The sequence below is a fragment of the Chaetodon trifascialis genome, chromosome 5, assembly GCF_039877785.1.
Source record: "Chaetodon trifascialis isolate fChaTrf1 chromosome 5, fChaTrf1.hap1, whole genome shotgun sequence".
Lineage (NCBI taxonomy): Eukaryota > Metazoa > Chordata > Actinopteri > Chaetodontiformes > Chaetodontidae > Chaetodon > Chaetodon trifascialis.
This window is the reverse complement of record NC_092060.1, coordinates 4,566,291-4,591,809: the sequence shown is the minus strand read 5'-3', so window position 1 is coordinate 4,591,809 and position 25,519 is coordinate 4,566,291. Positions and strand designations below refer to the sequence as shown.

The following is a 25,519-nucleotide window of genomic DNA, read 5'->3' as shown; positions in this document are numbered from 1 at the left end:
AAGTAAACATAGTAATGGGTGATCAGCAAAATGTTCTTTCAAGTATCATCATGAAATTGGATCCAGTGACTATTGTACTACTGTGTTATTGAATTAGTACTCATGCATTAATGTGTAAGTAGCATTATTTTATTGTTGTAGGTGGTCAAGGTGTGGCTAATTTTGACCATTTATACACTGTTGAGCATTTTAGTATGTAGCAGTGTATAATATTTTATAAAATCATCATCGTGTAAAATTTTAAGCTGACATTTTGCAAAAATACAAAATCACATCTATCTTCATGAAGCTGCAATCATAACTAACATGACAACAGCTTTACTTGTTATGTTCTGAAAATAATAAACTGTCTCTCTCATGCCTCTCAGCATGGCATGATTAACCTGCATGGCCTAAAATGAGCTGCTATCTATAATACTCCAATCGTCCTGCTCTCTCTGCTTTATGTACAGTGTTCCTGTGCTGAAATGCCACCTGGCATCAAGTTTGCAGTGTGGTAACTTGTGTAACACATTAATTTAGAAAGATGCACCTTTATAAGTAAGTAGAACATCAATTAAAAAACATGGGTCTAAAACTAGATTTTGACACTGCCATCAAGACAGAAACTTTGTAAAATTCCAGTTTGATTGGATTAATTCAGATTGCTAAAGCCTAGTATCAACACATAAACGATGTATTTTTGCATGGAACAAGGACTGTAGATTTTGTTCTCCATCTCTTGCATTTAAATGCTTAAGGAAGGGAATTGCTTCATGATTCCAGTAATTAAAAACAGTTTACATTACACTGTTTATATCCTGTTTTAAGACAGATTTAAAAAACTGTGAACCAACCCTTAAATAATCATAGTGATCTTTCATGAATTAAATGAATGAAACCATTTAGCGTACAATAATCACAATAATGTGATTAATAAACCAATTATTTAACTTAGTTATCCATTAGGGTGACTGTGTTGGAGATTGTAAAATTACAGGTTCGATTTTTATGAGTAAATTTGGGATTATGAACCAGTGGAGGAGTTCCAATCTTACATCTTACCAGTAAGTACATATGAGGTTGTTCTCGTTTTTCCTTTATAAACCTTTTGCGTCTTTATAGAATATTGTGAGCACAGACATTCAGCAGATCTTGGACGTTCATACACAACGCAGGATCCCAGGCTGCAGGAGGTTGCGCATTCACTGTGGATGGGGATCGTCCTCGTGACGTCACGGCGCTCTGTGCTTTGACCCGCTGGATCCGGTGTGGTGAAGAGGCGGCGCGCCGGAAAGATACAGGATAGCAAGAAAGCAGCAAGTTGACGGCCTTAACCCACGCTCACCCTTTAGATATCAACACAGGACGAATATAGTTGTCTACAAAGTGATTCTGAGGGACGAAGGACTTGCAAACACTCGTGTATGCAAGCGAAGTAAACGTTTTGGCCTTGTCAACTTGGCTAACTTACGTTAGCTAACGCCAGGCCCAGCTAGTGCGATCCGTGGAGCTTACTTTTCGCTAGCAAAAGCAAAACAAGGTAAGGTGGGGGTACTCATTGCTTTAACACATCAATAGGCTCTGATGGATCACAACTTCATAAGCAGGTGTCATAATTTGTTGTATTGGCCAGTCAGTGACAGTGTAACGTTTCTCCGTCAACTCTTCGTTAAATACACACATATACGTTAGCTAGCTATTTGCTAACTGTTTGGAGCTCAGTAAGTAACCTTAATGCTAGCCGTTGCTAAGTTATTGGGTTTTGGGTAATCTTCCTTTTTAAGACGAGAATGCAGTGTTTTTTTTCAGTTTCATTACATTAATTATGTGACGTTACATAACAAAGGGAATAATGTTTGCAGCAGAAGTTACAAAGTTGATTAAGTCATGATAAGTAAGTAGCTAACAACATTGTTGTTAGCTAACTAGTTAGCTGGGAATCCAGAGCTGCAGCTACAGACTCAGTGAGCACACAGACGTGCAGACCCGCTCAGATAGTAAACATTAGCTTGTGTGGTGAGAATAGTCGGTGCCTGCCTTCTCTTTAGACAAGTCAGCCGTGTCTGACATAATGGACACTGCCTATATTTTCAGTCACTCTTTCTGTTTTGATTTAGTCATGCTGGCATTTAGCCAACGGTAACGTTACGATTTTTGTCTATGCATCTCGATTTGCATGTATGCACGATAGTTGCCTTGTTTCCAGTAAATGATGAACTAGGAGGAAAAACACATTCTAAAATCTCACTTTCATTGGACTTTTGGCAATTTCGACCGCGTATAAGCACAATACGACACTATAAGCCTCTGTGGCGTTGCACAGCTCTGCGTTCATGCTTTGAGCAATATTTATATGATACATTTATGATTTGAATCTGGTTTCCCTATAATGCACAGTCCAACCCACCGAGTTTATCACAGAAGCGTCGTGTGACCAGTGTCACACAGCTTTATAACTTGTAGTATTGTTAAAATAACAAATTAAGTGTTTTGTAAAAAAAAAAAAAAAAGAAAAAAGAAAAAAAAAGATGCGTGCTTGACAGGTGTGTAGGCAAATCTGCAATCATGCAAAGAGTGTTATGAAAGCCCACACACTGTTGGCCCTCAGTTCAATTAAAACCCAGCCGTTAGGTAAAAGACCTCTTAGGCATCAAACTCACAATATGAAACATCAACAGCTGTACTGTACAGGTGCCAATAGGTTGTTTACAGTCACATGACGCCATTGTTAAATTCAAATGTAGGACAGGAAGTGAAAACTGCAATAATCAAGATGGAGGAAAGTTTTTACTGTGCAACTAGCGATGAAATTACGAGAGAAAGGTGTAAACAGAAAATCAGAACATATTCGACGTCACCCTTATGTTATAAAGAGGAGCGATTTTTCAACTGAACTGAAAGATTTGCTGCTTTAAACCTATGCTCATTCAGACATTGTTCTACTCCAGAAACCAAATGAAGGTGTAGAAAAGTATGGAGGCATCAACTTTCTTGTTAGTGGTTGGGTCCATGACCACAGTAACAAAGTGCATCGAGATGACTGTTTTTTTTCCAGCACTTTTTTGTGATTTTCTTGTATTTTTCATCCACCTTTTGGTACTTGATTGAAAACTCCACATGGTTCCTCAGTTTGACTGATTTGAGCAACTGTAAACAATGCAAAACAGGACTTATGAGTGCGTTACAGTGCTTCCTATGCAGAAAATCACTTCCTCTCCTGCACTTCGCGCCACAACAAAAGAGTGACGTGACATCATATGCAAACAAGCTATTGTTATCATTATTATTTAGTATCAATTGTTAATGGTCGTATTGTCTCAGGTATTTGAAGTGACTCCATTGCTGGTTGTTGTAGCCTGTGCCTCCAGTGTAAAGATGTTCTTGCCTCTTATTGTGAGTGTAATGCTGGACGAAGGTCTAAGTTGTGTTTTTTATAATTTTATTGACTGTGTTATTGAAATCAAATGCCTGCTGTTAGATCACATGTAAGCTGAATGTAGCTTAAGACTGCAGTTGCCAGATGATGTTAGACTGGAGGGTGATGTGGTGTTCTTTCCTCACAACAAAAAGCACAACATTACAAGTCATGAGGGGAGCAGACACCCATGGGGCTTTCACATGACCCCACCCCCTGCACATTCAAACACACAAACACACTCTCCAAACTTGGATATGAATGATATTATCGAATCATGCATAGAAATCATTCAGCTTTGTTATGTTAGCAATGCCATCTCCATCCTGACTGCCTGTGCTTTTATTTTGGTAGGAATGAGTGATGACCTCTGTGGTAGTGTCAGACGGTGGAGGGAACATAGTGGAGTATGTCACTGTGGTGGAGGAGCCCCAGCAGGTAAGCCTGTGTGTCCCCACAACGATCGTCAATGAAGTCAGTGAAGTTCTATGTTGAAGAGGTAGTAATTCAGTAATTCAGCTTTCCTCTATGAAGTACTTGAGTACTTGAAGGGCTGTTTTGTCCGAGCTGAAATATATGATTATAAACATCTTGGTTGAAAACTATCAAGGGTCCATTTGTTGGTATTATGTGGAAGTTTTAGAAAAATCTCTGTTATTAATGACACAGGTAGCCGTTAAGTGAACTGCAGTCAGCATCCTGTTGCTTGCACTCCTTAGGTGTGAGCGAGCATTATCCTTTTAACATTGGCCAAAACAGTGATGGTCACACAACACTGAAGTGAACACTGAATGCTGGGAAATAAAGTACAGTCATATTTAGAATAACGTTACTATGTGTGATGTTCCTAGTAGGGATGTCAGTTTCTGTTAATTTTGCTTTTGGCAGCCTAACAGCACGTTTATTCAAACTGACAGAAACAAAATAAAACTCACCAAAACCATCTTGGTTCATCCTGACATTATTCCAGTCATCTCCACCAACTCTGGTTTGGTTGAAATAAACATTTAATCCAGGACCTTAAGAGAAGAGAGAGAAGCAGCAGGGAAACGGTGTGTAGACCTGGGATATTTTCATATCTATCTTGGGGATTTTTTTCATCTGATATTAAGACTGAAGAGACTTAGGAGAGAGGAGGAAGAGGACTCCTCCATCGTGGTAACTGTTTTTATGTTGGTATCAATACTACGTGTATTTGAATGTATTCACAGTGTTGACGAAAGAGTGGAAAGCAATATACAAGCAAGGAGAAAAGAGTTCAAAGCAGTGACACTCAACATCATCAACACGCCCACTCTCTCACTGTGTAATGGGGTAGCAGTGCAGACACTCCATGACAGGGTGTAAATGAGGCTTAAGGCAAAACCAAATCTGTACCGTCCATGAACAATACAACTGACATGCTAAGAAACAATAGAGAGGTGGAAGATAGGAATTTCGAGCAGAGTATTCTGTAAATCCCAGTGTCACAGATTTTAATGGAAAGCCTATAAAAGCCTGCTTGAAAACAAATGACGTTGCTAATTTGCATATGGACTCTGTAGCATTATGTATTGTTTTTCAAGCTGCTGTCATAATATATGTATTCATCTAAACTGATTCATAGACTGTGGAACATCAATTAGAGGATCCAGGCAGTGGAATAAAAGTCCCCCTTTAAAGACAAAACACAACTAGTCCAAAAACAATGGAGGAGACCATCACTGGTGATCAGTGATTGGTCGTTGGGTGAGCACATTTACAGCTCGTTCCCTTTTGAGTAAGGCTGCTGTCCTCCACTCACTGAACAGTCAGTCCAAAGAGCCACTGCCACTGCTGAGCACATTTACTGGGTATTGACAACTTTCAAAGAAGATGAGTTGATGTGAATTGAATTGAAAGGACAAATAAGATCAATGGTTAAAAATTCCAGAACAAATAGTCGGGCAAAAGTCTGGATGCACACATGGGTTCATTTTCTGTTTTTAGCAATGATCACATTATACTGACCAAGTTCATTGCTGGGATCTGGGAACGATGACATGACTAAATATCTCACTTTTTCACATCTCTTCAAACTTGTTCAGTGTGAGCAGCAGCCGGCCGAGGAGGAGGAAGAGGAGGAGGAGGAGGAAGAAGTGGTTCAGCAGGAAATTGAGGCGGTGATCATGGAGGGCGGAGAGGAGGTGGAGGAGGAGGTGGAAGAGGAGGAGGGCGTGGTGCTGCAGGAGGAGGGATGCCCAGCAGTGATCGTGGAGGAGGTGCCCAGTGCACAGGTGGAGGAGTGCTACTCGGCACAGGTCCTGGTCTATGACGATGAGACGTACCTGATGCAGGACGTGGCCGAGGAGCAGGAGGTGGTCACAGAGGCGTCTGACTCTGGTGAGTCCTCTGAGTGTTAAGGTGGATGGCTTCACGATAATTACAGCCCCAATGGCCGAGAAATATAATTTAAGCATTATTTAACATTATGACGCTCAGCTATACATCTAGACCTTTGCTGAAGTTATCTCCAGCAGGGCTTCAGTGGCATCAAACTTATAGTCCTGTGTCTCTCCGCTGACTTTGCGTTTACCTTGTAGCATGCTAAATTTCAGCGTACAACATCGACCTTGAAGTCGTGGGTAGGGAGGGGTCAGGGAATCTGATGGAACTGAACTTTGAAATCCAAGCAAACGCATTAGAGTAATTTTGATCAGAAGGAGCAGGATTTTTAACTGGAAAACATCATATGCAAACACGACTCCATGTGAATATGTGTACAGTGGGGAAAAAAATGAGCATGCATTTTCTTTGTAGCTACTTTATTTGGCCCAGTGGCTGCGGTGACACACAGAATGTGGTTTGTCAAAAACTGAAGGTCGGCGTTTTTCTCAGAACCTTTGTCATCCCTCTGGAGTTTGCAGGCCTGGTTGTGCGTGACGGCTAAAAGTCCTGCTCCTCCAGAGCTTGTACCTCTCTACCAGTCCTTGTCACGCTGTATTTGCCAACCCATGCCCACTTTCAAGCCATCCAATAACATCTTTAGGATTTCATTTAAGTCCCTCTCGTAAGTAAACCCTGTCCTCCATCATGTTATATAAATACAGTCCATCTACCATCTACTGTACATTACACAAGATAAACACAGTCCTCATGCTGTACAGATTATGCTTAATTTTGGACTTGTTTTGATTTCCCACAAGTATATTCATAGTTTACTGGTATTTGACATGTTTTGGTTCAAACTGTAGAGTTGACTGTGATAGAAATAAAACTGAACTTTGCGGCAAAACGTACAGGCTCACATCCTCCAGCCGTCCAGGCTGTAAATTCTTCCTTTTTTTCATGCTTCATGGTCAGCATTTTTGTTAGAACAAGTGAAAAAAATCCCATCTATTATTTTTTTAGGATGGGCCATCTTGGAATTGTTCAATGAACAAAATCTATCAGGGGTTTGTTTTTGTTCAGTGTGAGTGCCCATACACTATAGAGTGAGCGTAGAAATTGTATGTTTTTGCTGCACAGAAAGGTTGATTAAAAGATTAAAATGCGTCGTTTAAGTTAACTCAAAACACAAGGTTAAAAAACGGAATGGTTTCTCACCATCTTCATGTGAAGCCCATACATATCAGTGAAACAAACTGAAAAGCTGTTTGGAGAGCCAAATGCTGCAAGCTACATGCAAGCTAGCGTGAGATTTGGTGAGATGGGAACTAGCTGTGACCGCAGCACTGTTTCTCAACCTTATGAGTTGATTTGGCATTTGTAAGGAACATGCAAGGAAAACACTCAGTTGAAATCCATTTTTTGTGCCGCTAATAATCTAACTTTTTATGAATCCAGAGTAGTACGTGATGCAGTCTGTCTTCCTAAATGTAATTGGACTCTGCACATGTTGTGTTATTCATATTAATGTTCACTTCAGGGTATGCACTCATTTGAGAGAAGTGCTTTCTTCTCCCCTTGAACTGCTGTTGATGTGCATGACAGCAGTAGACTGCCCTCTGCTGGCAGGTATGGCATATAATGATTTAGGCCAGATTACAGGAAACAGGAAGGGAGGAACAGACTGCCTCTACAAACCTCAAACAAGGAAGTTAACATTTCAAAATAGTTAAGCTTGCAGCACTGTACTCTTGTGAATGTAGCCTTTTCTCACTAGAGCCAGGGTCTTTGTTTTGCTTTTGTTATTTGATGCCTCAGTTCGAGTCGTATTGCTGACCCGCATGCGTTGTTTGCAGAGGTGTGTGTGCTGACAACCTTCTCTCTGCTCCTCTTCTCAGTGGAGATGTCGGGTCATGACATGGTTTGTTTTGACAAAACCTTTGAAGCAGCCGAAGCCCTTCTCCACATGGAGTCTCCTGGAGGACTGCACAATGAACGCAGCACAGGTAAACACACAGCCTGCCATTCCTCCACTGTTTTATAGACACAGCAGTCTGAGTCATACGGACAGTGAAGTGCAAGTTGATATAACCATCGGCATGTGTTGGCTTAGATGTCAAGTGATTGCAGCAGTCAGAAGTGTTGTTCAGCAGAGGTAATAAGCCACACATCCAATTTAAATTTTTTTTATGCTTTTAGGTTCTGTATTTTAACTCCAGACCTGTAGTTGTGATTTACATGATATTAAACCAAACAGGATTAATCAGAGCTTTATCTTGAGGAACAGAATCAGTTACAATAATGCAGCTGCTTGTAAAAACCAGTCAGCAAAAGAAAAGACGACATATATAAAATATCATTCAAATGCTATTTCACATGGTTTTCAAAGGTGCCCTTACATTTATTGATAATAGCAACATGGTTATTGTAATAATGTAATTATGACAATCTGTGGTTTGACATGTCTGAAAATGACTTGACATTTGACTGATGACCACTAGCGATACCTTTGACAGCTCTGCACTGTAACTGCTAATGTTAGCTTTAGCTTCACAGACTGACAGGACAGACGTCTCTATAGATCTGGTAACAAGTTGTGGACATTTGTATTTAAAATTCTAAATGATCAGATCAGTCTATAATGACAATAGTTGCCCTATTTAAAAATAAAAGACTTCCTCAGTACTTCATGCTCTCCTACAGAGCAGATGCTTTTCTGCCTGCTTCCTGCTTTGCTTCCCTTCTTTTGCTGATATCCTTGTTTTTTCTGCCAAAAGTTTCGGAAAGTGGATCCTTGATACTTATAAATCAGTAGGACTTGTCTGAAAGACAATGAGGACTACCACCATATTTATTTTAAATCACATGTATTACTTCTTCAATACTGCACAAGCATGACCTCCAATAGCTCAAGACTTTTTTCTGTGTGTTTGACTGGACACCTGGGATGGAAACAAGATGGCAAAATCTGTAAGCTGCGTGGAGTGTGAGGGACTGAATGAAAGAATTGCACAAATTGAAAAGAAGACTGAACTGCTGCATCAGATATGTGAGAAGGAGCAGTTCACAGACTCTGCAGTAGCTGCTGTACAAGGTGCTTGAAAATAGGCACACGTTTAGCTCACTGTAAAACATCCTAGCACGGATGTGGCTGACATGCTACCCTGGACATGTCCCGCTGCTACTGGATCACCTGTGATGACTCCCAAACTAGCCTTCCCTAATAACGCTTCCTATTGGCACAGCACCAGCACTAGACTGAAAGCATCAAGTCCAATAAGACTTGATCTGGACATTGCCTGTTGCAAAGGCAAATCCAGAAGAAATTAACGAAGATGGCACCAATACTCACTGCCCCACCTGAACTTGCAGTGCAAAATAGGTATGACCCACTAACTGACCCACTGAATGAATAAAGGTGTGATAATACTAACCAGTGCTTGCATTGAGGCTGACAAAAACCACTGCTAGGCCAAGGGCCAGAAAAGATACTGGCAACCCCACACCTGATCAGCCAGACACCATTCTGATTGGGGGCTCTGTAATCAGGAATGGCAAAGACTGAGCACTAACCATGTACGATGATCTGTCGGGAGCTAACTGAGCTGTGTCCAGTTATCCTCTCTACAACTCCAAGTAACAGGAACATCGTCATTCATGCTGGATCTTTTGCCATTCTGCAAAGGAAAACTGGACTACTGGAGAAACTGAGCAGCTGTCACAACATGTATTCTTATCAGGGCTCATTCCAACCTCGGAGAGGGAAGTCACGTCTTTCACCAGACTCCTTACCCTGAATACACCACTGACAGTGGTATGCCTCACCCATGGGATGAAATTAATCAACAATTTCACAATCCTTTTTAACTATAAAAGCTGCTTTGAGCCTAATGGGACACATCCAGACATTACTTGTTGAAGTGAGACGGCTGTGGCTCAGGAGGTACACCCTGGACCAGTCACCAGTCGATCGCAGGGCACAAACACACAACCATTCACACTCACACTCACACCTAGCATGTTTTTGGTCTGTGGGAGGAAGCCGGAGTGCCTGGAGAGAACCCACACATGCACGGGAAGAACATGCAAACTTGTCCACCACCACCAGTGTGTATCCCAAATTCTACTTTGTGCATCTGACATGTGACCCACATATGAACACATCTGTGTGCAGACACACTGTGCAGTATGAACAGAGCCATGTGTCTGTGATGGAGTGTGTTCGGCTCTTGTCTCTTCAGCTCTTTCTGTAAGGAACCAGTCTGTAGCCAGGAGGCTAGTGGTGATATTTAATGTGAGGGTCTGCTATTACAGGCTCATGTGTAACAGACACACACAGCCATGCTCAAGTATTTTATGATGCTAACTGCTATAAGCATCTTAATAAGGGTGCTATTGCAACACCTAAACACAGTGTCGCTGTGGGTCTCTCGCTTCACACCCCAGCAGGGTATTGAGAGAATATTGTAAATGCTGTGTTTTGCTTGAACCCTGCAGAAGATGTGATGATGGAGACGGTGGTGGAGGTGTCTACAGAGTGTGGGGCCATAGAGGAAGAGTCCTTCCCCATCCCTCCAGAATGTGAACCTGCTGCCAAGAAGAAGAGAGGAGGTCAGTGTCAGTGCTCAGGCTTTCCATGAAATGACATGTGCTATCTGAGCAAGAGTAGGGTTTGACAGAAGAAGTGAGAAATGGCAGAACGTCCTCAAACTCCTCACTGAATGAAGAAGTTCCTCAGCAGTGTAGCAAATGTAGAAGTCACCATTGGGGGCTCCATTTTGAGCTATTTAGCATGTAGCATGTATGCTAAACCCAGTGCATATGGGTCTCAGTCATAAGGCACACTGACTGGGTGATGGCCTTGGACCGGTGTGCATCACACTGTGTGTATATGCAGATAAACCTGTAGACCCACATGCGAAACCGGTCAACATATTCTCAGTGGTTAAATGATTAATATTTAACCACTAACATCCCTAATCTCAACAGTGCAACAGATGAGTCAGTGAGGTGGGTGAGTACACTACAAGACTAACAACAAAAGTATCAAGCATGTTTGAAATTGATCATGGACTTAACTCTGCCAGTGGGGAGCAGCACTTCCACCTGTTCAGTGTTGACAGTCTTCCTAAAAGGATGTGACAAGGCTCACATTGACCACTGATGTTGACTGTGCGTGTGTTTGTGTTTATGTTTGTGTGCAGGTGGGCGTAAGCCCAAGACACACCAGCCTGCTTCCAACGGCTCCTTTGACCTGGGGATCAAGAAGAGGCCGAGGGAGGGCAAAGGTTTGTCCCAGCTCTGAAGTCTAAGTAGGGCACAAGTAACAGTGTGCCACGAATTGATTTGACCACCAGATAAATGATGTTTGGGGAAGAAAATCCACCCCTTTTAATCACTTGAACTACTGACTGAAGAAGATTAAGGACACAAATTTATGTTACACATGTCCTGTCAGTGGAAACTGTATTGATACATGCCTGTGAAGGTGGCTGTGATACAGAGCTTCATTTCACAATGTACTTTGTGTCCTCAAGGCAACACCACCTACCTGTGGGAGTTCCTGCTGGAGCTGCTGCAGGATAAAAACACTTGTCCCAGGTACATAAAGTGGATGCAGAGGGAGAAGGGCATCTTCAAACTGGTCGACTCCAAGGCCGTGTCCAAACTGTGGGGGAAACACAAGAACAAGCCTGACATGAACTATGAGACCATGGGCCGAGCCCTGAGGTCAGCCTGGCCGCCACAAGCACCCAGTCCTGCACAGTCCAGAGCAAAGTGTGTCCCTGTCCTATACAGTAACTTTGATATTCTGTGTGTGTGTGTGTGTGTGTGTGTGTGTGTGTGTAGGTATTACTACCAGCGCGGCATCCTGGCAAAAGTGGAGGGTCAGCGTCTGGCCTACCAGTTTAAAGACATGCCCAAGAACATCCGGGTGATTGATGATGAGGAAGACGGAGAGGAGGTGGAGGACAGTGATGGTGTGGTGACTGGCCAGCACCCAGCTCACCAGCAGGGCCCCGCCAGCCTTGGTACCAACTCCCCCGCTGCCACCCAGCCTCAGCAGACCTACGTCACTGTCATCCCCAGCAACGCCGCCACCAGGTCTCTGTTTGCTGTTTGTCAAGATCAAACTGAACATGTTGGTCTCAATGTCTGAATAAGAGCCTGAGTCACTTGTATGTAAGAGTTACGAGTCACGACAACCTGATGAGGTCAGACTTGAGTCACTTCTGTAGCACTTGGACCAGAGCACAGGTCTGAAGTGAGCGCTGTCACATTCAGGCTGCAGCAGCACAACATTCAGAACACAGAGAGGTGAAGGGTACTGTTTTCCACCTCATCTGCACTAACATCTATTTATCATCCACCCAGAAAGTAAATGGCAAAATGAGTTTTAAACCCATTCATGGTGTAGCCTGTCTTCTTCCTTCATACCATCATCTTCCAGCATCAGCAGGTGTCAAACATTACAAGCATTGAAACTGACAATGAAACTGAAACAGCTAATCATTCATTTCATTGTTTCCATCTGTGTGTTGTGTGGAACTCATGTACATCAGAGGTATGCTGTGTATGCTGTGCACAGCAGGGATGTAATGAGTGCCTCCCTGTGCTTTCTCCTGCAGGCCCATCCGAGCCATGCCAGTGGTCATGACCAACTCGCTGGGTCAGGTGACGCTAAACTCCTCCTCTATCCTCACCACGGGAGTCCCAGTAACAGTAGCCAACACCTCTGCGAGCGCTCCCCCCAAACTGGTCATCCAGGCTCTGCCCACCATGCTGCCCACCGGCTCCAAAGCAGGAGAGAAAATCACCATCATCACCATCCCGGCCAACCAGCTGGCCACACTCATGCAGGCCAACCCGTCAGGCCAGATCACGCAGCTCATCCATGCCAAACCTGTCGCTGCACAGGTTTCACAGGCCGCCCCAAAACCTGCCGCCACTACGCCTGCGGTCCAGCTAACGTCAGGCCGGCCGACGCCGCAGCTCATCCTGGCTAAACCTGCAGCGGTGGCCCAGCCGCTGCCGCAGCTCTCGGTTCAGGTCAGCCAGCCTCACCCTGCCCCACCTAAGACCCCAGCCCGACCCCTGAAGCCCTCCAGCAGTCAGCCTGAGGCAGCACAATCAGAGGCAGCATCTGAGGCTCCGCCTTCCGCAAGCCCACCAGCAGCATCAGCAGAAACCCCATCATCCTGAGAGCTCCGCCCTGAGCCGGGGCCACGGGGGGCACTGAAAGTGACTGTGGACACTGCTGAGGAAGTGCACATCCCACACCCCACCACAGAGCAGAGTTCCTCTCTGATTGGCTCAGACTGTCAGCCTAATGTTGGTCTCCAGGGAGAGGCGTGCTCATACTCTGGAGCAGCTGAAGCCCCACAAAGGATTAAAGGGACTGTTGTAGAAAAAAAAACACACACACACACACACACACACACACACACACACACACACACACACACACACACACACACACACACACACAGAGATCCTTCAGAGCTCAGAAGACATGGGCAGCCTTAGATTGTAAATGAAAAAACTCCTTTTTGTAATCAAATATAATATAAAAAGCCTGACAAGACTTTGTTGTAAACAGATATGTAAAAAGCGTTTTTTGATACTCAGCAGGTATGTATCAGTACAGATATAGTTTGAATTCATCTGTTTGTTGCTTCATCTGTTTCGGTCTAATGGTTTGTTCTGCTGGCTTCTGTTACTCCACAGCACTGTCACATTCTCCCCACACTTGTTGTCTTTTTTTACTGTTGATAAAAAGGGAGTGAAAGGATGTCTGCGTCAAGTTAAGAGACTAAATGGTGTGCTCCACATCTGAAGTATAATATACTATTTTTTTCTTGTACTATCAGTGTATTGAAGTAGATTTTACTGAATTATGTATTATAAAAAACAACAAATGTGAATTGAAAGTGTCTGAAGTTGTGTTATTCAGCCATCTGAAAAATAATGTGCAGGTTAAGTATTCAGTGACACATTTTTTGGCACTTTTGAAAAGAAATGCTTGAATCCAAATGAAACTGCAGATCAGGCCACAGAGAGGCAGTGTGCTGCTGTCACTGCACAGGCCGATCTCCTGTGTGAAGTTTGTCTGGACAGCGGTTGGCAGAGGTGATTTCACTCCTCACTTTTTTGCATCACTTTCAGATGCAGAAATCGAATAGAAAATCAGTTCATCTAAACTATTTGAAGGAAACTACACCACACTGGTTTTATGTGTAAAGAATCAAAGTGGAAATATTTTCTAGACTCAAATCCACAGCTTACAGTGGAGTCGAGCTCGACTTCAGAAAACACTTCCACCACTTTGATGAGAAAAAACACTGCAAATGAATGAAACAAGTTAAATTAACAACAACAAAACATGTTGCATAAAGAAATAACAGTGGAAATACAGCAAGTCATTCGGGATAATGCTAGTATCGAACGAAAGGCTAACGCTGGGTATGTAGCTAATGTTAGGATCACACATTTAGAATGTTGACATTAAAAATAAACATCAAGTGTTGGCTCATTTTCCAACATCATACGCGGCCATCTTCATCAATTTGAGTCTGGGACCTCTGGGAGCTTGTGTTTGGACATTTGCTCAAGGTCCCTTTACTCGCCATACTGAGAGCTTTTCAACTATGTCTCAGATCCTGCTGAGGAAGACGATTACGACTACAAAGAAAGCATTTGTTCATTCCTTTTTGAACAAATTGCTGTTTGTGTGTGTGTGTGTGGACACTGTCACACAAACTGCTGACATTAAATGCGTTGGACACTATTGTCTAAATTAACTTTGTATGCTGAAACATGAACAAACCCCACATAATGTCTTGTATACACCAGAGAGCCTGAGTGGCTTTTCCTTAATAAGCAGTCTTCACTTGATAAATCCTACATATCAAACAGTGTGACCAGAAACTCCATCCCATCCCTGTGTGAGCTGAAATAAAAGAAACAATCACAACATAATTCATCATCAATCATCAGGAAATCAAACTGGACAACAAAAAGTAAAAATAATGACTTTATTTATATATTAACATTTCTCCTCATGTTCAGTGTAGTTACAGCAACAACACGATTACCAATCTCAAACTGAAATAATCTATTTTAAAACTATATATATGTATAACCACTGATAGAAAGTATAAAGGGTAATTTAGTGACAGTAATGATAATAGTCTTATGTGCGGAATGGAAACAATAAATAAGTGCAGATGAACCCCTTAGCTGCCATTTCAGCTGAAGTTCACAGCTCAGTGGATCAGATCCAAAACTCCTAAAAACTCCTGAAACTACAAGGATTTTATTCCAGCAGAAGTGATGTCACAGTGTCTCAGTTCACTTCTGCTGTTCCCCAGTATGACTATCATTAAAATAAGAGCAACATCAGAGAAAGTGACAGGCTTATTTGTGTCCGTCTCACATCTACAAAATATTCACGCTCCAATCAGGTTTCACTTGCTGACTTGACTCCACCCTCCGTCTGTTGGCTTTAAAATGAGCCTGAAACCAGTAGCTACTGTCATGTTCTCTTTCCTCACTCTGGTTTCCAGTAGAGGTTCAGTATTGTTTGTGGACATGCAGTCCACTCACTGTCCTATTGGTCCAGGACTGGCAGCCGACACCTATGGGGCTGCTCCCTGAAGCTGATGTCACAGAGCAGTGATAAATGGTCAGAGGGGTAGTGGTAGGAGGGGAGGCGGTCTGGGCCGATCTGCTCCTCTGTAGGAATGTCCAGCAGGCACTCCACACTCAAAGCATCATGGGTATACCAGATATAGTCCAGAGTGCTGCAACTCTCTCCAGAGGGGCGGATCTTCCAGGTGGTATAGGCTGGCTCCGTCTGTCCGTCGGAGCTCAGCAGCTTGTATGCAGAGTTCAGGCCAAGGGGGGAGGAGCTGAAGCGCCGGTAAACATCTTCTGAGGGTTCTGCATTGAAGTCCCCGCACACGATTAAAGGTACGTTGTCTGGCGCCACCTTGCTCTGGCTGCTGCTACCACCTCGGGACGTTATGCTGCGTAGACTTTGCAGCAGGTCGGCGCCCTGTGCACTCCGCAGCCTTTCCCAGCCGCTACGAGCTTTCAGATGGGTGACGGCCACGCACAACTGCTGGCCCGTCACCCGGCAGGTCAGCGTCTGGACGATGGCCACCTGGTTGGTGGGCAGCATCTTGGCTGATAGCCGCAGGTGAGCTGTGGCCTGGAGGGAGAAGCGCGAGTGGCGATAGAACAGAGCGCAGCCATCAGGACCATTATTCTGCTCCACATCCAGACAGGGAGACCAGGGTTTGGCCAGGAAGCTGCTGTGGTAACCCAGGCTGGCCATGATTGGCTGAAAAGTGTCATAGTAGTGGTCAACTTCCTGTAGACATAGGATGTCGGGGCGGTAGGTGAGGATCTCCTCCAGGATCAGGTACTTCCTTTCCTGCCAGTTGAGAGCGTCTAGTGGACAGCGGATAAACCCGTCCTTCCCCTCACCAAGAGCTGGAAGTAAAGAGAGACATGTTTATAGCAATAATAATGATTATAATAGTTGTCGAGAAAACCACAAATCACTTAACTCAGCAGGATTCTCCTTCTAGTGAGCATGAATGTCAAAACCTCATTTCAATCAGTCAAAAGAGATATTTCAGTCTGGTCATTGCTGTCCCTACAACCAATCCATTAGCATGCCAGAGATTAGCCCCCTGAGTTTGAATACAAAGTCTAACTTTCACTGAAGTCCTCACAAAGCCACAAATGTATGGTTTATCCACGGAGCTCTACCTTGTGCGAGTATGTTCCACTGCATGATCCGAATGGAGGGGTTGTGCTTGTGGTGGCAGGGAGCCATGCCGTTGGGATAGACCAGATCCCGGTGTGGCCGGGCTGGCCGTCTCTGCAGGGCCTCCTCGCACTCTCTGAGCAGCTGGTCAGGGTCAATCTCAGCCAGGTCCCGGTCCAGGTCGTGGTCTGGGTTCTCCTCCAGGTATGGGTCTGGTTGGGCCAAGGGGCTGCTGTTCAGTGACTGGGCCAATGTACCAAACAACCTGCTGCTGCTGCTGCCGCCCATTGGACAAACTGATGGAGAGGACACAAGGGAGGAATGTGTGGTCATTAAAGGTGCCTCGTGTCTGAAGTTTGCTAATGTTTGACATCATAAGCTAGTGGTCATACCAGACCAAGAAAGGTTGCATCGGCAAAACCTAAGTGCTCATGAATTCAACTTTCTGTTTGCAAGACAGAGATTGTTATTTCTTCTTTCAAAAGAACTTATGGAGATCAGCATAGTCCCACTTGTTATCAGTCCTCTGAGGCTCCAGTGTCTGCTCTCTGAAGACAGACATGAGCAGGAATCCTGAGGAAAACAACAGCGTTAGCCTGGTGGTTTCCATATGACTTCCATATGGCTTTACCCCAAGATATCTACCAGGCAGGCAGAGGACTAGCATGAAAACCAGTGAACTGAGAGACTGTGCACATTCACTGCAAAGCTAGTTAAAGACATGCAACTGTCTCTACTGTACACAGGACAAAGGTTTTGTTGTTGTTTTGGTTACTTTGGCCATGACAAGTTTCAGAACATACAGACCAAACATTTGTTCAGACTACTGACTACTGCTAAGTCAACAAACAGTCCAACATTCCAGTACAAGCAAACATTCGTCTAATTTTTAATAGACTGTTATCGGTCTGTCCACAACAAAGTCACATTATCTCTTAAATCAATGGCTGGTCAGTTGGTAGCTCAATCTGTCAGAAGCCAGAATGTACAGAGACTGCTGTATCTGATGGAGACAGCTCAAACAGCCGTGCAGGACAGTGTCTGCAGTACATCCAGATGTAGAGACAGAAGCATGTATGAAGACGAAGACGCTCAGCAGGTTGATTTTGGGTAATGTTGCTAAACTGGAGAAAACTTGTTGCTCAAGTGTGCACATACCAACACTATTATACTGAAATATAATCATGTTGCCGTAGGAATGAAACAAACAAAGAGTTTTTCACAATTTGAACCTTGGAAAACCCCTCAGACATCTCAACAGGGTTTCAGAAATCTGAGTATAACACTGCTGCACATGATCTGTAATTTGATTTAAGGCTGTTTCAAAAACCATGACGATGCCAAAAACATGTCTGGTCTGTTTTTCCTTACCGCCGTCACCAAATCCTTCCTCTACACCTGCTCTATATGGAAATTGTCAAGACAAATGTTTTTTGTGATTTGGTGCTATATATACACCAGTGGAAAAAAATACATAAAAAAAGGAATTTTGCACAATTGTTACATTCCACTATCAATGGAGCTTTAACCCGAGTACATGGAACAGAAATGCTGCATTTCCATCATGTTTTCCACACCGTTTCCTGTTTCAGAAATTTCCCAAACTGTCAAATAGGTGTGGGCCCTCTGCTATCAACTCTGCATATCATTTTTAGGATGTGATCAATCTTGATCGCAAACTTTCTGGAAAATCTGTTTAGAAACGGATAAAGAATAAAATAAGCAGGTAGGAATGTCTGTTTTTGGCTAGTCCTTGGAAATAAATGGACCAATCAATGTAGTTCATGAGACTGATGCACATATAAGAATATCTGTATGTATGCCCAGTGGTGCCAGAAATCAGTTCTGCTCGTTGATGTGTAACACTGCCCATTAAGGCTGCATGCACCCACAGAGACTGAAGCTGAACGCCGCTGCACTATATGACTCAGCATGCATCAGGTCCTCTCAGCAGACCTGCTGCTGGATACCTGCTATGTGCCTTTGCTCCTTTGTACAACTTTCTGGACCATAAGAGCCTTTTTCACATCTTTCTTTCAGACAGAACCGTTCATCTCCTTATTGCTGCCTGCCTCTGTCTCCTGTCACTGTGTCTAGTAGACATGTCTTACCCATGGCCTCCATGTCTGGTCAAAGCTTTCCTCCCTCTTCCTCGGTCTGACGAGCAGGACAATCCACCTCACTGTCAGTCACACCTGCCCTCTTTTATCCTCTTCCTTTCCATAGCTGTCCATGCTGTGACTCATCCTTTATCCCTCTCTCTCTGAATCATCAGTTCCCACCCCTCCCCCCCCCCCCCCCCACTCCCTCGGTGACAGAATGACCTCTGGAGAGCTGGGAGACACAGTAAGCCTGTCTCAGACTTGAGGAGGGAGGGAGAGACTGGAGGACCAATGAACTCACTTCATTATCATAGTGGCCACAGTGACGAGAGATGCTGACTGAAGAACAGGAAGGAAAAAGGAAGATGGACTGTGGGGGGATAGGTGTGTGTATTGTGTGGATATGTGAGTAAGTGGGTGGGTTCAAAGAACGATGTGCAAGTGGGGATGACATAAGTTTTTGACATGTTCGTGCATGCGTGCGTGTGCGCACACACACACACACACACACACAAACAGAGGAAGGAAGAGAAAGACAGCGTGGGCTGCTCTCTTTGTCGCACATCTACGTGGTTAGAGACATGTCTAGCCGAGCTCATTTACTAATCTGATTTTGGGTCAGTTTGAACTATTTCCTGCACAGCGTTAGGCTTTACGGTAAAAACCCACCACACTAATCACTTAGAACCCTGGAGGAGGATGGTTCTACCCGACTACACATGCACATACACACCATAATGTAAATGGACTGTATTTATGTGCTGCTTTTCTGCCTGAACAGATTAAGAACTTCACAATTTTGCCTTAACTTGGACACACACCCCTCTGTTTCGATACTTTTCATACCAGTGTGTCAATGGAGAAATTTTTCTGCCAGTCCAAAGTCCATGTATTATTCTCTGTTCCTTCGCATAGAAAACAAAGCAAACCATGGCAGACACATTGGCACATTAAGAGAGGAACTGATGCAACTGCATGACTACTTTTAGGCAACAGCTGATGGATATTCAACATCACAGTGCGCTGGGTTGGATAATGTGTTTTATCGGCACCATCTTTGAAGATGTTTCAAATATTTTGTCCACCCTTTCAAGAATATAACAACAAGGACAACAGTCTACAGCCATGCTAATGTCTCTGTAAGGCTGTGCTTGCTTTCAGATACGTAAATGTTAGCTCACAATGACAAAGCTAACATGCTGATGTTTAGCCGGTAATGTTCAGAATGGCTGCCATCTTATTTTAGCATGCTTGCATGCCAATTAGCATGAAACCCAAAGTACAGCTGAGGCTGACAGGAATGTCAGTTTTTCAGATGTTTAAAGTATTGAATTAAAGTATTGGACAGACTGATACTTCAACCTGATGACAGCACTACAGGGACCACCAAAGGTCTAATAACTCATCCCTTGGGATCATAACAGTCTGCACAACATTTTAAGGTACTACATTCAAAATGTGTTAAGATATTTCAGTCAAAGCCAAAACTGTCATCCCACCAACCAGTCGGCATCAACGTCCCTTGAGCCACACCACTAGCTTGGCTAGAAACCTCTCAATACAACACAGTGCAAAAGGGCAGAGCTAGCAGTGGCCTCACAAAGACCAGACCATTGTATGAGCTCCACTCTGACACAGCATCAGTCAAAACTCAATATGTACAAGCAATGTCTCTCTGCTACATGTCAGGCTGCTGCTTTGCTCTTTGCTGCAAACAATCAGATTATTTCATCTTACTATGTAATGACTTGAAGTCCAGATGCTGATCAATTCTCCAGTGAAGATGTCATCAGTCAAACTGCATCCTATCTGTATTACTGGAGGAATGACATGGACTGGACCAGATCGAACCATTGGCCTCATAAGCATACGACAAAAGGTACTTACATGGATCAAAATGGATGAAGGACACACAAACACACACACACACACACACACACACACACACACACACACACACACACACACACACACACACACAGTTTCCAGTCTGTTCACTGGTCATTCACCTAGTGCTCTGCTTCTCTTCCTGCTTGCCGTCCCTTGCTCCCCGTCCCTCTGTCCACTGTCTCTGCACAGCTGGACTGAGTAGGAGCAGAGAATGTGCTGGACGTGGGTATGGAAGGACAGCCTGACTCTCCTGAGACAGCCCCACTGACTGCTGTGGCAGCCAGATGAAGGACGTGCCTCACCCTCTGACTGGCCCATTCAAGAATGCTCTCCCTCTCACACACACACACACACACACACACACACACACACACACACACACACACACACACACACACACACACACACACACACACACACACACACACACACACACACACACACACACACACACACACACACACACACACACACACACACACACACACACAGAATGAGAGCTCTACGGCGTAGGCAATCCAGAGAGGAAACTCAGTAAACTGGAGTGACAATCAGCAACAAACTGCCAGGAAGGCAAAGAATTCTCATTCACTTTATGTGACCGTCTCCATTCACCGTATGCGCGTCCTGAGATGCCAATCACACGCCACAAGATAACAATGCAAGTATGGCCTGCAGCCAGTACACTCAAAAAAAGAATTCTGGTGATATTCTATATGATTTAAGACCCAAACCAACAGTGAATGTAATCTACTAACAACTACTGTGTGTCTATCAAAGCTTGTCACATCTTGCCATAGAGCTCCACTAGTGTCAAAAAACTGTTAAATCACATCTGTGAGCCAAACTGTTGCCCTGGGCGACGAGTTCCTTTATTACCATGAACACACACTCACTGTTTTTTATTTGGACTCAGCATACCTGCATCCACTGTCCTACTGGCCCAAATATTGATTAGATCTCAAAATGAGGATTGATCCACAGCTGAATCAGTCCTGAATAAATGCACTATTTCCTCCTGAATGAGTGACGTTTGATAAAAAGTTGTGTGCTGTGTCTGTGCTCTCACAGATCCACATCTTCAGTAGGAATCTCAGACAGGGTAGGGAAGTCATCGTGTAGTAGTGATAGTGGTTGCAGACACAGTAGTTTCAGCGCTAAGTGTTGCTCACAAAGTGAGTTTCATACAAATCATATCTGTATTTGCTGCATTGAGCAGGAAACCTGCAACTCAAAGCAGCATCATTCTCGCCCTTGTTTTTCACTCGACTGTTTTTCTTGTCTCTGTAGTAAAGAACAGAGCATGTGGTGGCAGAAGTCCAGTTCCAAGACTGAGTGAACCTGCTGTTGAATAATAAGCTGAGTGGTGCTGGTCACGCACACACAGATCAAATTCCAGGCCATCGTCTCCTCTGCTGTGGCAAACACATGCAGAGTAACTGAATTACCCGAGTGACCTATTAGATTAAGTGATACACGGTGAAGAATGAATGTGGGATTGTCCTGTATGTCTGTGACACTGAGCCGTCTGTGGAACTGCTGAATTCCACTGAAAGAAAGACAGAAGATGGTACAGGCAGCCATTGTTTCAACTGATCCATAAGCAACACTAAAATCTGTAATGTTGACTGTCGTTCTCCACATCTGATAAAGCATAAGTGCCGATAATATCTGCACATAACAAATGTAACCGCTCTGAAGTCTGTGAGTTTATAGCTGTAAAACAGACTAAACCTCATCACAGTCCTCAGATCAGCTTTGTGTTTTAGTGCTGCTCTGTCAACACTGCAAAGCTAACCCAAGAGATTTAGCTTTTCCAAGCTAATTAATATAGGCCTGGGTGGTTATGTAACTGGACCTGATCAATCCCATTACAGGTGGAGACCAGTACAGATCTGCATGGAGTCAGATTAGGAGTTTTAGCCTCCAGAGGCCTCAAACACAGACACCATTAAAGTGGCTAATTTAAGGCACCACTATGCTGCTGACCCAGGCCACGTGGGAATGTGCACGAGACCTGACCTGTTTCCTTGTGACACATCAGCCCGTCAGCTGCGTGTGTGGCTCTAAATGTAGGACTACATGCAGCGAGATAAGAACGCAGTGTCATGGTTTACAGTGGCAGGAAGGAAACTGAGGTGGATCCAGCAGATTACTCGAGGTACCTGCTTAAGAGCCACAAGTGAGAACATCAAGAACATCCTGTGTGACAGTTCCAGAGAGGGAATAAATAGAAGTGGAGCAGTGTTAGCTGCCATGCTGAAGAGATGAAAGAAAGAGCACCACAGACAGAACATGAGCTGACAGGTCATCAGGGTAGTGTTACAGATTTGGAAAACAGAGCGATAAATTGTCATTGATTTGATAAACTTGACTGATGTTTCATTTGAAACAGTGCTGCTGTGATAATCAGCTGGGCTGTGTTACTGTCTACCATTCAACACCCAACTGACATTCATCCTTCACAGCAAGTGATTTTAGTTACTTCCAGCCTAAATGCCAATTAATAAACTACAACCACTGACTAACTAACAACATAAATAATGTAAACCAACGTTTAAATGTAAATGGTGATTTAGATCACTGAGGATTTCTTGAGCAAATATTACGTTCCCATTTCTTGTCAGGAGTTTGATATGGTTAATGTTTCGGGTGTTAAGGATAAATGTCAGGTGGGTGTTGAATGATACAGCCCACCTGATCATCAGAGCATCACGGATTCAAAAAAAATGTCAATCAAGTTTATCAAATCATCCCTCAATTCTTCAATTCACATTTTAAGCACTCTCACCCTCAAGGCCACCTAAGTGGCAATTTTGTGCTGTGAATGATGAATGTAAGAAGGGAAAAATGATGAAACACAGCTCTGTTTTTATCATGACCATTTTAGTCAAATTGGCCTTAATTGAATCATATTTCCTCACTCCATTTCTCATTTCATATCCATACTTCCACCCTGTGTCCCATGAAGACCATGTCATGGTCTAGCAATAACCCTTGAGTAAAGATTATTTTCTCACAGTATTTATTATTTTGGGCACATTCTGGCAGAAACAGTTACTTTTCTTCTTTGTTCCAAACTCGATCTAAATCAATTAACAAAGCCAATGATTTGACCGAAAATTAATTCACAAGAATTCTGATAAAGTTTTATCTAGCACAAAAAGCAAACAAACAAAAACAAAAACCACAAAATATTTGCCACTTCCAGGTTTTAGATTCAAGTGTTTTAGGATTTGTTCTGTTTGATAAATCCGTTTAGCGACTTACAGCTGAAACAATTTGATAATTCGACCAGGAACTGGTCTGGGACAACCATGACACTGAGGAGTTCCCTCATTGCATAAAAGCTTCCCAAACAATAAACCATGGATTAATAAGGAGATCAGAGGTCTTACACAGTAAACGTAATATCTGAGAGTTTTGACTGTTGGTTGGACACAAAACATGGAAATATCATCTTGAGATTTTATCAACTAAATGACTGAAAGTGATTGTTATTCATGGGTGAATTATCCATAATCAATGTTTAAGTGATGAATCACTGGCTGGCTCCAGGCTGGTGAATATGACTATATGTTTTTCTCTGTTTTATATTGTTGCAGACTGAATATCTTTGGGTTTGTACTGTTGGTTAGAAGAAACAAGACATTTGAAGATGATCGTACTTTGGAAAGAATTTCACCATCCTGACATCCTGTAAACTTTACATTAGAAAAGAAAAAGTGCAGTTATGCCACTGAAACTGCAGACGGCAGGTGTTCAGAAAGGAGCTCTTATTCGGTGATGTATCTAAAAAGTTTTGGGTTTAGAAAACCTGTGCAGTAAATTTGGCTTCCAGCTCATATTACAAATGACAGCTTTCAGGATCATTCTGTTCTGTGCAGAAACAACTGTTTCCACATGGCTTCACAATCCTCAGGCTTATGGTGACATTTACTGTTTGGTTCAGGTGTAATTTCTGCGACTGCTGTGCCCTTCAAAGCCTCTGTGAGGTGGAAGGAGTCCTGAGAGGTGACTGTTGCATCATCACCTTTACATATGAAATGACAACAGAAGTGGGCCTGACTTTTAAGACGGTTTAGCAGGTAGTGAAACGTTAATAAAGTTACTTACAAAACTGTCACTGTCACAAATGGTAACGATAAGTCTAAACAAGCAACTTATATCTTTTGAGCCTTCGTGTGGTTAAACCCGATCAGCATGAGTAACTTCTGTAAATGAGTCAGACACTGGTGAGTAAGAGCACTTGAAACGTTCAGATTTTTGAACGTAGTTTGGTAGAAAGGCCCTGTCAGCCTGGTCTCACTGTCGGTGAATACCGAAAGACATACTGAGGTGTACATTACCTGGTGCTGCCACAGTGTTGGATGCTCCGCTTTGGTTCAGCTGCGGACAGGTCCCTTTGCTTCCCCCTCCGACAACGACACCAGGGTGACAGTGCCGTGTTCCCGCCGGGGCTGACACCGCTCCCGGTGAAAACGTTCTCCTGGCGGTCGGTCCCCCCCTCGAAGACACACACAGCTGGCTGAATAAAGTCGAACAGCGACGAGCTGGATTCATTCTTTACTGTACTGAGTCCAACGGACAACGAATTGTAAGTTACTGGCAGTGTGCCGGTCTTTTCACATATGCTAACGAAACAGAGCCATTCAATCAACAAAAAACTAGAGAATGTTCCCCAACACGTGGCTAGACAAGGTTAACTTAGCTAGTTTTCTCTCTTGGTTTTTGAAGGCAAGAGAAAGCCGGCAAAAGTTACATCATTTCTTTCTAGTGAGTCAGGGAACGCCGGCAACCGAGGGGTTAGCAAATGATGGACTAGTCCGTAATGCTTTACCGAGGGCACCAAAATGGATTCGAAGTAACTAAAGCTATAGTAAGTGAATATAATACTTTGGAAATATATCTAACTGTTTCATTTTCCTTCGCAAACGGATAAAAGTCTAAATTTTAAAAAAGCTGTACACACGTATCCCCCTCTTATCATCAATGGTCCCAGCCGCA

The 25,519-nt window shown here is 43.5% G+C and overlaps 2 protein-coding genes across 4 annotated transcripts; one reads left to right on the top strand and one right to left on the bottom strand.

Annotated features, from left to right (window-relative positions):
* The first annotated feature begins 1,226 nt into the window (after positions 1–1,226).
* elf2a (E74-like factor 2a (ets domain transcription factor)) lies at positions 1,227–13,668 on the top strand. Its single transcript, XM_070963451.1, has 9 exons — positions 1,227–1,522; positions 3,752–3,835; positions 5,464–5,758; positions 7,642–7,749; positions 10,241–10,354; positions 10,948–11,031; positions 11,281–11,473; positions 11,594–11,848; positions 12,373–13,668. Exons 2-9 carry the CDS (start codon positions 3,761–3,763, stop codon positions 12,944–12,946), a joined length of 1,698 nt encoding a protein of 565 aa, XP_070819552.1. The 5' UTR covers positions 1,227–1,522; positions 3,752–3,760; the 3' UTR covers positions 12,947–13,668.
* Positions 13,669–14,759: 1,091 nt separating this feature from the next.
* nocta (nocturnin a) lies at positions 14,760–25,285 on the bottom strand. Of its 3 annotated transcripts, none has more exons than XM_070963501.1 (3): positions 24,862–25,285; positions 16,523–16,816; positions 14,760–16,240 (listed from the first exon to the last, which is right to left on the bottom strand). In XM_070963501.1, exons 1-3 carry the CDS (start codon positions 25,073–25,075, stop codon positions 15,354–15,356), a joined length of 1,395 nt encoding a protein of 464 aa, XP_070819602.1. In that variant the 5' UTR covers positions 25,076–25,285; the 3' UTR covers positions 14,760–15,353. The 3 variants fall into 3 exon arrangements, with proteins under 3 accessions (XP_070819602.1, XP_070819604.1, XP_070819603.1); XM_070963503.1 differs by lacking the exon at positions 24,862–25,285 and adding an exon at positions 18,632–18,766; XM_070963502.1 differs by lacking the exon at positions 24,862–25,285 and adding an exon at positions 18,632–18,726 and having other exon boundaries at positions 16,523–16,819.
* Positions 25,286–25,519: the final 234 nt, after the last annotated feature.